Below are 14,761 nucleotides of genomic sequence, written 5' to 3' on the forward strand. Positions count from 1 at the left end.
TCTCCAGCGACAGTTCGAGATTCGTGTGGGGTTACACGTCGACGAAAGACTTAATTGCGGATGTGCGGGCCCTTATGTGCTCGCCTCCGCTGGGCGCAGCAAGCACGTTCTGACACTTTCAACTGTTTATGCAATAAATATTTATCATTTTCAAATGGAAAAGGGAAGCAAAAATTATTACAGTTCTAATAAAACGTACCTCGACGCTTAAGTATGTGAGTCCACACTAACCTACAAATAAGTTTTGTATTGCGAGCTTAAAAAGCAGGGCAGAGTATTGAATAATTCAAATTAATAAAATTTTATTTTTTCGAAGTAGCGCACACTCGTCATTTGAGGCCTGTCGTGTTGCCATTTGCCTCTGACCCACAATATTTTATGCAGTTTTTGTGTAAATGCCGTACTTAATTATTTTTGTTGTAATCTCTTTTTCAGCTTGTGATTAAGAAGACTTGCGAGTGGTGGTTTTACAAAAATAAATGCCGCAATATGTCCACACATTGGAAGCAGAATGCATTTCTCATATGCTGCGTGATACTTTTCGGCCTTTTGCTGGGCTTGATCATTTGGTACCAGCCGGGGAGCAACGGCAGCAGCAGTCGGAAAGGTGCTCACATAACCGCGGGTGTTTCAAACAAATCAAATACGTGGACGAGTAGTACAGGATATCCACCCGTTGTGGACTCGCCAGACATCCAAACGATTTTTATAAATCATTCATTTATTGGCGACGAGCAGTGGACTGAAGATGGTGAGTGCAACTTAAAAATCAATAAATCGACTATAGGTCGTATGTCCCGAAATATTCATTTCTTAACGAATGTAACCACAAGCAAGTGGCATCAAATTCAGCACAGCCTTTGACCAAAGCAAGTTCAAGGCGATTATCTAGAGTCCAAATCCAGACCCAGACAAAATTTAATATTTTATAGAAAGAGTAGCAAAAAAATATTACTAAACAAAACGTGGCATGTGCCAAGCCGTTTGGTGTTTGAAATAATTTTAATTTAGTTTTAAATTTTTTATCATTCTATCGCTGTCGTTTTCTTGCAGAGGATATTAAAGACGACATTGGCGATATAAACAACAGCATTCCGGACGATTTCACCAGTGATTTTGTGACGCCGAGAAAGGTGTACAATTCCAAACTAAGCGAAGATGATTTGCTCTACGAGTCAAATCGTAATAAAAGCAGCGTAACAAATGGTAAGCAAATCTTACACTGATCAAATAAGAACAGACGAAAAACAATTATTGAAAATACTTTGACAAACCAATAGAAATAGTTGGATTCCAGGAGGAATGTAACAAAGAAATTTATATTAAGAAATTATATAAAAGCAAAATATTTTACTTGCAATATTTGGATCTATAAAATATGTAATTTTTCCCTTTTCAATCCCTAGCATTTTTTTTGGTATTAAACAATTTTGTAAAACTATTATATTTGGAATGAATTACTAAATCGGTATTTAATTTTTTATTAATTGAACATTATTTTAAAACATATTTTCGACTTTAATATAAAATAAAGTATACAAATTTTGTTATAGATACTATTTGGGTGCTTTCTTAATTTAATTAATTTCATTTTTTTTTTAATTTATGTTATTTCATTTCTTACTGTTTCGTTATTTCATTGTTTTATTTTATTTAATTATGTTTCAGGTTATTATTCAGCGTTCGATGAGACGGGTACATTTCGTAGTAAATCTAGTCAAATTTGGGATCCACATCCCGAATACATAATAAATGCTTTCGGGCATGAATTGCATTTGGTTTTATATCAGGACACATCATTCATACCACCGCAAACATTTAGTGTAAGGAGAAATATAATAAAAGAATGAATATTAGATTAAACCAACAACACAGATATTTTAGAAACATAAAAGATAAGCTTTCTGAATCTCTAGGCATTATTTAATGCTAAATTCTGGACATTTCTTCACCTAATTTACACTTTAACTTCGTTTTTAGGTAATTCGTATACTTAACAATAGAACCGAGGAAGAAGAAGAGGAAGACGAAGCAAGTGGCCATTACTTGGGTTGCTACTACAAGGGCGTAGTGCAAGGTGACGACCAATCGACGGTGTCCGTGTCGCTCTGCAATGGCATGGTGAGTTACTCTCTTCCTTAACTAGAAATCAATCTTTGCTTTGAACAAACTGAACGGCGCAGAGACTCATAAGACCCCTGTACTCGTACAACGAGCAAGAATTCACATTCCCAGCATAATACCGCCCACACCGCACCATCAGCAATTACAAGCATAATTAGAAAACACAAATTTTTTATTGTCTGCACCGTGCAAAGCCGGGATTTTGTCTTTTCAATTCATTGCTGTCTGTATGTGCAAACGCGCCTTCGGCGACAGTCGCCGCGGTATGTACGGTAGCATCCGATCGCCATAAATTCATTTATTAGACGTATTTGCAATTTGCAATAAATCAGCTTTATGTGCTGGCGTATAAGAAATGATTGTTTGTGTGTTTATATGTTTGCATGGCTAAATGTGTTTGAATAAACATGCATATTTATGTATGTATATCTGCGTGGGCCACACCTCTGCTCATGCCAACTGATCGACCAGCACATGCCTTAAAGGCAAGAACGCAGTCATAAATAGAAATAATAGACGCCTGCACACATACATACATAACAAATACATATGTATACATATCTATATGAGTTAGCCAGTGCCAAGAAGTGGGCAATCGAGTATGAGTCTGTGTACTTATCACAATACATACAGACATAACCACTTACATTAAAGTGCTTAGAATAGTTTTTTGCCCCTCCTTAATGAGCGGCATTATTTCCTCCACACCGTCGCTGCTATTATCATTAGTAAACTCATTTATTTGCCAAAGTTTATTTCGCATTTTATCTTATTTGTTTATTTGCATAATACATTTATTTTTATTTTTATTTTTTTGTTGTTTTTCTGCGCCAGACTGGTTACATAAAAACAAGTTTCGGCTCGCTGCTCATACAACCGGTCAATCAGACCGGTGATGGCGATTCGGAGGTGTTGCACAAAGTGTGGCGTCATTCGCGTCGCAATGCCAGACATGCCGTCGCCGACTCATTCGACATGGATTTGAAAGAACTCGAAGAGAGTCTATTCACGAGGTTGCATCGTAAGAAGCGTAACTATGTCGATCGTCATGTCTTCACGATGGAAGTGCTGGTGGCGGTTGATAAAACAATGAGTGAGTTTCATGGCAGCGATCTGAAGTCATACATATTGACGTTGATATCGATTGTTTCGAACATATACGCCGATGCTAGCATTGGCAACTCCATTTATATAACTGTGGCGAATATATTGATATTACGCGACGATCGCAGGAAAGGTGAGTGTTCGTTTGAGATTGTGTGTGAGTGTGTGTGTGTGACAGAGAGAGGATGAATTTAAGGAGTAGGCTGAAAACACTGTTTTCTCTTCTTAGCCACGTCGGCGTCTGCTATGCTAAAGGACTTTTGTGGCGTCGTTTCGAAGCAAGGGTACCATTACGACACAGCAATGCTCATTACACGGTGAGTTTGAGATAATGAACTATTTACTAGCACACATGATAAATAAATTGCACATACCTTAACATTTCTGCTTTCTGAGTTATGTCACAAAAATTTGGTTCTGCAATTTCACTGATTCTCTTTTGACATTTAGACATTTTCAAGAAAGCTTTCGAATACATACATACATATATATATTTTGGATGAATTTTTGCAAAAAGCCTTCGCATAGAGCTCCTGACTCAACCACCTTTCTGATTATATTTGGATCTCTCAGATCTGCTCCGGTTCCATAAACTTTAATAGTTGCCGAATCCGAAGAACGCACGAATATTTACTCAAAATGTTGAATTTTTCTGGCTCAAATTTGATAGAATATTACTTATGTAAATGAACTCAAAATAGTAAAATATAAGAAATAGCTTGAGACTCTATTTTTCTGCCCTGAATACTTACTAAAAGTGTTTTTATATTTGTTTGCGAATATTTCGTTCACAGCGATCAAATTTGCCGCAACGAAGGTGAGCCTTGCGACACTTTGGGTTTGGCTGAACTGGGCACTGTCTGCAAGCGACGATCGTGCGCCATAGTACAAGATAACGGACTGCCAGCCGCATTTACAATTGCACACGAATTGGGTCACGTGTAAGTCGAATTAAATTGTGAACATTTTGTCGACTTTCTTCCTCCAAATTTTTTTCTATTGTCGATTGTAACGCAAATCTCTTATTACTAAAATTTCCTTTACTGTAGCTTAAACATGCCTCACGATGATGACGACCTCTGTAAACCATTCAACCGACCAGGTACGAAGAGTAAAATGCATATCATGTCGAGTATAATGGGCAGTGACATACATCCGTGGTCGTGGTCGGACTGTTCGCGTAATTATGTCTCCGAATTTTTAGAGTAAGTTTTTGGCACCTTATTTGTTGAGTCTTGACCCTTCTGGCAATCTCAAAATCCGCGTACGATTTCCTCTCAACAACAACTCACTATTATATACATTTTCTTTCATTTATCTTCTACAACGCAATACAGAAAAGAAGACAAATCATGCCTTGAAGATACACCCACGCATTTCATAAAGATTGCCAACAACAAATTGCCCGGCGAAATCTACTCACTCAACCATCAATGCCAACTAATACACGGCAACCAGTCGCGCTACTGCCGCATCGATGGCGAATGTAAGCGACTGTGGTGCAAGACGGACAGCAGCAGCAGTGACTGTCGCAGCAGCAACCTGCCGTGGGCCGATGGTACACCGTGCAACAACGAGCGATACTGGTGTCAGAAGGGTGAGTGCGTGCCGCGCGAGGGCAAATTGTTGCAAGTGGTTCAAGGCGGTTGGGGTCCCTGGAGTGAATTTACACCCTGCAGCCTGACGTGTGGCGGCGGCGTGCAGGAATCACAGCGCGAATGCAATAATCCACTGCCGAAAAACGGTGGCAAGTACTGTGCGGGCAGCCGAAAGAAATATCGTTCGTGCAACACACACACGTGTCCACCCGGTACTTTAGATTCACGTGAGCAGCAGTGCTACGAAATGAATGGTCGGAATTTCTCTAGCAAAGGCATTGCCCGCTCGGCGAAATGGATACCGAAGTATGGACGTAAGTATGCGGTTGAAAATACACCAAAAGAAAATTTCAGTAAATAAATCTGGCAACAGTGGCTGCTAATTTCTTTGCATTAAAATCATTAATTTTGATATTTTAAAGTAGTAATCATATTTCGGACTTCCAAGGCTTTCATGCCAAACTACTATGTAATATATTTTTCCCAAAGGAGTATATCAGTTCAATATAGCTCTCTTACCGTAATTATATTTTCCAGATTTTTTACTTTATTTATACGTTCGAAAATATTTTAACTAACTCAACAATTGTTTTTATTTTTGCTTTTTTGCCTTTTGTAGTGTCCTCGGCCGAGAAATGCAAACTGTTTTGCCGCCTAGAAGACAACAGCGCGTATTTTATGCTCGCGGACAAGGTGAAAGATGGCACCACATGCTCGTTGGATAGCTTCGATAAATGTGTCAATGGCATTTGCCGGCCGGCAGGTTGTGACAATGAATTGAATTCGCTGGCGAAAATAGGTAATTTGCAAAAATAAACAAAAGCCTAAATAGCAACACAGCAATAAAACAATATGAACTAATGTAATATAAACTAAAAGCAGAAGAGTAACTGATGTATTTCCATATATAAGGAACCTTGTGCCACGTCAAAACTCCCGTCTGTCTACAAATACATCAGAACACATTTTACACATAAATAAACTGAGAATTGCGCGCGGAACCGCAACAGCTGGACCTTCAGCGGCAAAGCATTGCACTGATGGACAGTCAAGGTGATGTGGCACACATGACAGGTTCCTGAACGCAAAAATAGCGCAAAATGAGTCAATCATCTTTCGCTCGCTAACGTGCGGATCCATAAAATTTCTTTTTATGAAACATTAAAACCGAATAATCACAGGCAATAATTTATCAAAAGCAAGCGATGAGTTTTTAACTAAAAAAATTCCAATGTATTTATCATGTTTGTCTTTGTATTAAATCACAATATTTCTGATTTCTTTGCAGATAGATGTGGCGTTTGTGAGGGTCACAACGAAACCTGCCAAGAGTACACCGGCAACTTCTACGTCTCCGATTTGTATAAGACCAAGTCCGAGTTATATTATTACTATGTGACAACCATACCAAAAGGTAATAAATTATGTCATATGATCTTTAACTTTACCAAGGAATAGAAAGTGCTTGTCATTAAAGTAATTTGGCATGTTCACATGCCAAATAAATTTATTTCACCTGTGCTTTCCTCACATGAGTCATATCATACATACAAGTATATGAAAGCAACGAAAATATTTCTGCTAATATTTTATATGCAACATAAATAAAGATTTTTTAGTTGCAGCACGGTATTTAACAAACGATTTGGAGCCAAACTGATGATTAATCTTTTAATTTGTTAAAAAAAATACAGTTTTTATACAAATATTCCTTCGAAACTATTTTCAGAATATTTTTTTAGTAATGTTTAACTAATGAATACGAGTACAAGTCATTTTCTAAAAGTTTAATTAATATGATGCATATAATTTTGCTCGACAGCTCTGGTCGTATAGTCAGCATTTTCCTCATACACTCGGGCATAGTACATTAAGCATATGCACTATCTGTCAATCAGCGCTTTTTTCTTAATCACACATGCTGTCATTGTTTTTATTGTTAAACTTATTGTAATTATTATGTGACGTCGTTTAATAGGCGGAAATATAAAATGCACTTAAATATGTCCACAATATGTATACATAAGTAACCATTTGGCATGGGCTTCAATATAGCTGCCATACTACAGTTTGTAGTATCAACGGAATCAAGTTTTTGTAAGGAAGTTTTTGTTTGTGTGAAGGGTATTATAGTTTTGGTGCAACCGGAGTTAACTTTTTTTCTGTTTTTTTGAACATATGAGAAATGCCTCCATTCTTAGTTTAGTGGCATAGTTCTCAAGAATACCTGCATTCGAGTCAATGCGCGGCAATTAGCTTCAATTCAATTATAGACACTTCTGTGCTTGTATACATGAATAAACTAATTAAGTTGTTTCATTTTTGGAACCCGAATTATTTCTAAGAATTTTGATAATTCGAGCCATGATAGCAATTCCCTTTAAAATATTAAATCAAATGTCGCAAATTGTCTCACTGATAAGTTTGACACCTCTGAGTATTTAAATTATTTCCAAGTATTTACTTAGAAGCTTTATTACATGCAAACGCATGACAGCTTTTGTGTGATGCAAAAATGGGCCATCGGAAAGTTCAAGTTCAAGGTTATAGTGTTATCACACAGTCACGCATGGCGCCAATTGTCTGACTGCCCAGCGCGCCAAAGTATGAGGCGATTAAACGAGCAATAAATGTTTTTCTACATGTATGGACATAGCCATCGATATATGTATTTATTTCTATATCTGTATGATTTATTCGTGCATTCACCTCAATATGTGTAGCTATGTGTGTATGCATGCATGTGTAAGTGCATTATGCATCCACTTGATTATTCAATGGCAATTAGAAAACTGATAAAGCCAAAAGCACACACACATATGCACTTACATATGTAAATGTGTATAGTAGATCGTGCCGACAGCAGCAATTAATGCGATGCATACAAATTGCTTATCATCGCATTTAAGACTTGTGCATATTCATACACAATACACATTCATATGAACCACACAACACACGCAAGCACACGTAACTGTATATGTTCGCACAACAAACAATGTGACATTAGGATATACATATGTACGTGCTCAGTAAGTAATAAACAATAATTTTAATGCGCGGGAAATCAGACAGCTCCTTAGCGCCGGTTTTAAAAATAGCAGCTGAATAACAGAACTATTGATGAATTATGTATTACCAGCACACACGCATACGCTTTGGTGCGAGAATTGAAAAAAAAAATAGTTTTTGTTTTTGAAATGCATTTGACGAGCGGATAATTGAATCGATGGGAGTGAAATGTCAATCAAACTGCCTATTTCGATAGACAGTTGGAAATATTCGTGGCGCGCACGCGCTGTGTGAAATGCTAATGAACACTAAGTGTGAACTGGTTATTGTAAGACATGGCACGACAGTGGCATTAAAAGTTTGACTCCACTGGACTTTGCGAGCCGCGCGTGTTGATAATTCATAAATCCTTTGAAATTCCACTTGTATTTATCACCAAATTAAGGTAGGGCATATGCTGTCGATGAGTTGCTTCGCACGCAACTGCTTTGGTGCTTCAGCATAAATTGCTAACCTTAAGCTGCGATCAATACATACATACATATATGCAGCTCAAAACTGAAATGTAGAAATAAGGAGTAGATTTATGCGCAAATTGTGCTTTGCTAGACTTTCACATACTGCAATTTTCGCCTCGGTTTGCTTTTGCCGGAAGAAAGAAGCTCCATATATTTTAGACTAAACAATTATCAATTTCAGTTAAGAAAATCTAGTAAAGGTGATTGTAATTAACTTCTATTATTTGTAAAATGAAACACAAATTTTATTCAAATAGTTTTGATTAGAGCAAACTGTTGTTGTTGTATACTTTGAACTCACTTTTATTATTTGTTTTCTACCTTTACAGGCGCTTCCAACATAGTCATTACTCAACCCGGTTATCACGCTGAGAATTTCATTGCACTGCGTGACGATGAGGGCAATTACATACTCAATGGCAAGAATGTCATCACCAGCTATCATAATATAAAATTCTATGCAGGCGTAACCATCGAATATAATGGCGCCGAAAATTTAGTCGAGCATATCAACACCACCGTGGCACGTAAAATGAAACGTGATTTGGTTGTAGAGGTGAGCCTTCAACGGAGTGCCTTGTAAACACGAGTGCATTAATGAAATCGCTTTGTTGCCTTACAGATAATTTCCATAAGCAAAAGTGCACCGAAGGACAACGACTCATTGTTACTTAGCTACACGTATACCATGGATAAGCCGCTCCATCAATTGCCCGAGATAGAAGTTGAGATCTATAATTGGGAAAAGCAGCCCTGGAGTAATTGTGATGCACTATGTCATGGCAGCTCACATCGTTTGCCGGTTTGTGTAAGCACCACGAAGGCATTGAAAGTGGCGCCACAATTATGCGATGAGACGGCAAAGCCGCCAATCGAATATCGCCAATGTAACACGGATTGTGTGCTTTCGCTGAGCGTGGCAAACATTTCGGAGTGCTCAGCTTCGTGCGGCATGTTGGGCACGCGTGAGAAAACTTACTATTGCATACAAACATTTCCACATATCAGCCGCTCCAATATCGTGGACTTATCATATTGCCTCTCGAAGTTCGAGTTTAGTCCACACGAGTCGTGTCGTGAAGGCTGTTGGGACTATACCGAGTGGACGCCGGTAAGTTGGTTAATAAAAAGCCCCATCAAGCTAGTAAACATCATTTATATGATTTCGTAGTGCTCCAAATCGTGTGGTACTGGCACGCAGACGCGTGGTGTGGGTTGCATGCTAAATGGTACGCGCGAGAGTGATAGTCTCTGTGATCAGCGTAAGCGCGATTCTTTCCGCGAAACAATAAGAGCTTGTAAAACGGAGCCGTGTTATTCGTACGAAGACAATTTGGTAAGTTGACGTGGCTATTGCCAAAAAAGAAAGTCACGCGGTTACTATATAACTTATTAACCACTAAATATAGGCTACACAGCGCTCATATGCCAGTTATTGGTTCGCCGATGAGTGGGGTGCTTGTGACGATAATTGTGAAAAGAATCGTACAGTTACATGTCGAAATCCAATGGGTTATGGCTGTCCGAAAGAGCGACGCCCCTTATCGAAGCGTAAATGTTGCAACATCAAATATGTGTCCAATTGGTCGAATGTAAGTTCTGCACACCTGCTACTCATCTACAAACTACTTATTTACTTGTTCTTAATCATGCAGTGCTCCGTTGAATGTGGTAATGGTGTGCGCCAGAAAGAGATTCATTGCGCTCGCGTATACAAACCGGAGATTAAAGGAACGCCGCGACGACGCGTCATCATAGATCCATACCACTGTCGTCATTTGCGCAAACCAACGCCGAAGCGTATGCAGAAGCCCCTGCAAGATCAGTTGTAAATGGAACACTTCCGACTGGACGCAGTGTCCCGCCGACTGTCATGAAGAATATCAATCACGTTCTGTTTATTGTGAATCAGTGTTGGGCAATCCGATTGCTTATCGCTACTGTGATGCGTTAAAGAAGCCACCATCGAAGAAGATCTGCAACAATTGTGTTCGAAAGGAGTCGAAAATTATAACTCCTGTAAGTATCCGCTAATGTAACTTTAGGAATCTAATTGTAACTCTCTCTATCTCTTCCGTCATTACGTCCAGTGCAATTGCGATGGTTTCCGACGTCGTCGCATCATTTGCTACGATTCGACGGCACGACGTATTGTCTGCCCCACAAAAGAGCGATTGATTAAGGAGAAATGTCCCCCTCCACGTGAATGTATGCCACAGTCTTGTGAAGACGTACGTCGCCTACTTCGCAACTATCAGGACGATGAATATACCATATATGTGCGTTCACGCGCACGTAGAGTCTACTGCCATAACATGAGTAGCTCACCGAAAGAATATATAACCGTTAATCATCTTGAAAACTATTCCATTTACTATGATTATAAAACTTCCGATCCGGACAGATGTCCACCCGAGTCAAGAAATCGAGAGTTCCGTGATAACAGCACCAGTTCGGGACGTACGAACTTCCGTAAGATACGTATAAATTTGCCAGACTTACGTATAATCGAAAATGATTTTACGTTTGCGGAAACAGTCGGTACTCCACAATTGTTTGGTTCCGCAGGCGATTGTTACAATCGTAACAAGGAATGTCCGCAAGGCGACTTTTCGATAAACTTGGAAAAAACCGGTTTCCACATACGAGCCGGCGCGCGTTGGGACACTTTTGGTCACAGTGTAATTATGAAGGTATCTAAACCGGTAAGTGAAAGCTCTACTGTCAATCGTGCTTATCTCTAAGTGTTAACAAAATTATTCTGTACATAACTTTACACAAACAAAAAAACTTCAAGAATTCTTTTTTTTTTTAATTTGCATACAAATTCCAGTTCGACACCTCTACCGTTTCACGTCGCGCTTTCTGCGGTGGCTATTGTGGACGTTGCCAACTTTCGCATGCGGGGCTGTACCTAGATGTATGATCGCACATCGGTTGAAACAACCTTAGTGTGGATACAACTTTTTGTTGGGTAAAATATTAATATACTTTATATAACCCTTTTGCAAACTAACGAGTTTTTCATTCTACCCAAACATTCAACCTCTGAATAGGCTCACAAAACCATTCGGTTCGTGGTCTTCACACCACCAGTTTTGTGGGCGTGGCATCGGTAGATATGGTCGCAGACGTGTCGTGAGCATGCAGACTGACAATGGATAAGCAAAATTTTATGTGCCATAGAATGACCCGACGATGTCATCGCCCACCCATAAGCCAACATAACCCAGCAGCGACTACAAAGGCGAAAGCAATAGACCAAAATTATACAGAAACACAGAAGAAATAAACACAAAGTACTTTTAATATTGTTGAAGTGGACGAACACCTAGTCGACGAGCAGGGAATGAACGAGTCCAACTACTGCTAGCGAATTTTTAGACGTTTTAGAACAGAAGTAGAACACAAAGCGCTCAAAACGGCTGGTGTTCAGCCGATATTGTTAACTGCCAGCAACAAACTCACACAAAAAACTAGCAATACAAACGATCACTGAACAATTTATGCGAAAAAACCAAAAACTCGTTGCAACTCACAAATCAAAAGTAAAAAAAAACTAAAAATAAAAATAAAACACATAAAATATTGACCTTAAGTTAAGTGCAGAGTTGAATTTTCTCAGCTTTTGCCAATTGTGTTATGTGCCAATACGAACGTAAAGTATGTGTATGTAATATTGTTCATTCTTTCAGTGTGTTTTGGCACAAAAATTTATTGGAAAAAATTTTATCCGTTTGGAAAAGTATTAATTAACAAAATGAAATATAGCAACAAATTTTAAAATAAAATATTTTACTATATTCGTAGAGATGTATGTAGTATATTGTGCTGGTAATTCGAAAGGAATAAGAATTTGCTATTTCCATAAATTGCAACCCTTTGTTGAAAATTGAAGCGAATGTATGTAATATATTAGGTAAATATGTATGTATGTAAGTACAGTTTACAGTATATGTAACTATTTTATATATATACGATAGCTTTATGATCGATGGTGAGTGCACGAAAAAGTATTTATTTTGAAAAAAAAAGAAAAAAGTAGTGTTAAGTCAAAACATCGCTGAATTTTACAAGTTTCAAAGGCGTCATGTGTGTGTCATGCCGATTTTTTAATAATGCAATAGTCGTAATTAAAATGCACGAATGGGCTTCGCAAAAGTCGAATTACTTATATAACCACGTTTAACCAATTTTAAAATCACGCCAAAACTTACTCACGCATTAGCGCAAAAAAACAGAACACAATTAAAACATACATATAACGAATTGCACAGTATATTTATGAAATTAGGAAGAATTTTTTTTTCAAATTACCCAAAAATTTATTTTAAGAATAAAATCAAGAGTAAAATTTTAACAAAACTTAGAGCAAGCCCTAATGAAATTAAATTTTTTTAAGCAAAACAATACAAATAACTAAGAATTTCAACAAACTACTCAAAACTAAAATTTAAAAAAAATTAATTGTAAAAACTATCTGTAGATATGTATGTATGTATGTACATCAACGTAATGAGCCATATATTTCATAAATCATTTGCATTTAGTTGCTGCTTGCGTTGGAGCTGAAAACGTCTTGTCTCATAAAAATACAACAACAAATCAGTTTTTGTTAATTACGCACATATCTCATATTAGTATGAATATATAGTCTTTTTCATAAACAACAAACGCATGAACTTTTCACAGGCGCGCCTGTCTCTCTTTCAAAAAATATTTGACCTTTTTTATTACACAAATCTTGGGTTTATTAAAACCAAAATAGCCTATTACAATATATGAGTTCAAATTTGTTCGTTTGCTTTTGAAACTCCTTCCAAGCAGTTGCTTTAAAGTCAAAACATTTGACTCGAATATAAATGTAGTTTAGTACTAGGTCACAACTATGGCAATCTAAGTTTTTACTGTAATTAAAAAGTTTAATTAAAATACGTAAAAATGGTGCTTATAATTATACAAATATTTTACTTCCAAAAACAAAAAAAACACATTAAATAGATAATAGAGTATATAAACTTATGTGCAAACGCTATTTTCTGTGAAAGTAGACGTGCGTACGAAACGATAAGGGCCAGTATATGCAAGGAGAGATGTGCCACTTGCGCACATTAACTTATATACTATACTGCCATGCATTGTACACTTATGTATAAATATTTAGAAAAAGAAATATACTATTTACACGCATACTTTTGGCATTTCTAGAATTAAACTTTCTAAATATTCTCAACAAGTGCCCATTCATACCAAACGATCATGAATTAATAAATAACTTTTGTAAATGTATTTTAGAAATAAAGAAAAATACTCATAAATTTTAAAGTTAATGCCAACTACGAGAAAAGAATACAAATTTAGTGGGCCATACATAAACAAAAACAAAAAGAACAAATAACAAATAACAAAATGTTGGCTGAACTTATTTACATTGAACACATTTCACATTTCATTAGGAATTTCAAAATTTGGCTTCTTAGGTGTCAAAATTTGAGTTACGGTCGCCAAACCCATTGATCGCAGGTTCGATACAATGACTCTAGTTATTTAAAGGCCAATAACAACAAGCACGATAATTAGAGATCGCGGCATTAGTGTCTAGAGGCGCCTGTGGCGTGCTAAAAAACAATTGTGGAAATGTAAAAATATTGAAAATAAACCCACTTTCAAATAAATACTAAAAAAATTAACAGTAATTTGAAGAAACTTAAATTTCGTTCTCTGAATAATGATAAATGCAATTATTAAGTGAATAACACAAAATATTAATTTATAGTGCAACCTTCAGCCATATAACGGTGCGCTGTCATATATTTGTTAGACCTGCGCTCACTGCCAGCAACATACACGAACTCAACAAACATACATACAAAATGTCATATCACTCTTTGTGCCAAGCAAGTCCTTACAACTTGCTAATTATCCTTAAAAACCATAAAACACCCCTAAACTAGAAGGCAGTGTTGCCAATAAATGAATGGCGCATCATACATATATACATATAAAATATATAAATATATATAATTGCTTTAATATATGTCCATATTATGTGTTTATGTATTTGTGTAAATAATTGTAGGTTTTATTTAAAACTTAAAGCTTAGAAATAAATAAATATACACTGAAATAACATTAAAATGAAAATGAAAGCACTAAACCGTTGTTTCATTGCAAGCAAAATTACTAGGCAACTAGCTTAGCAGTGAAGATGACTTTATTTCGAAATTCAGTATTATATACGCAATCTTAGAAAGATTTTGAAGAAAGTCTCTCTCTCTGTGGTCAATTTTGCTATGCTTGCTGGCATTGGCTGAACTAGGATATTTCTATACGATGTGTCGTCTATTTGGATTTGGGAAAGTCACACCACAAATTTGAAAACTATGGGGATTTTCAGTTTTTTAA

The 14,761-nt window shown here is 37.0% G+C and overlaps 1 protein-coding gene across 1 annotated transcript in view; it reads left to right on the plus strand.

The window, feature by feature from the left end:
- LOC126767871 (A disintegrin and metalloproteinase with thrombospondin motifs 9) overlaps positions 1–14,513 on the plus strand; it is a 75,510-nt gene extending 60,997 nt beyond the window's left edge. Inside the window, 20 exon segments of the mRNA XM_050485571.1 lie at positions 436–751; positions 1,054–1,206; positions 1,669–1,823; positions 1,981–2,121; positions 2,959–3,361; positions 3,458–3,545; positions 4,023–4,169; positions 4,278–4,433; positions 4,566–5,140; positions 5,446–5,625; positions 6,115–6,240; positions 8,686–8,912; positions 8,979–9,467; positions 9,528–9,692; positions 9,766–9,948; positions 10,012–10,167; positions 10,169–10,375; positions 10,447–11,061; positions 11,190–11,330; positions 11,413–14,513. Coding sequence (XP_050341528.1) covers positions 436–751; positions 1,054–1,206; positions 1,669–1,823; positions 1,981–2,121; positions 2,959–3,361; positions 3,458–3,545; positions 4,023–4,169; positions 4,278–4,433; positions 4,566–5,140; positions 5,446–5,625; positions 6,115–6,240; positions 8,686–8,912; positions 8,979–9,467; positions 9,528–9,692; positions 9,766–9,948; positions 10,012–10,167; positions 10,169–10,375; positions 10,447–11,061; positions 11,190–11,282 — 4,575 coding nt within the window. The 3' untranslated portion in view covers positions 11,283–11,330; positions 11,413–14,513.
- The last annotated feature ends 248 nt before the right edge of the window (positions 14,514–14,761 follow it).

The sequence above is a fragment of the Bactrocera neohumeralis genome, chromosome 2, assembly GCF_024586455.1.
Source record: "Bactrocera neohumeralis isolate Rockhampton chromosome 2, APGP_CSIRO_Bneo_wtdbg2-racon-allhic-juicebox.fasta_v2, whole genome shotgun sequence".
NCBI lineage: Eukaryota > Metazoa > Arthropoda > Insecta > Diptera > Tephritidae > Bactrocera > Bactrocera neohumeralis.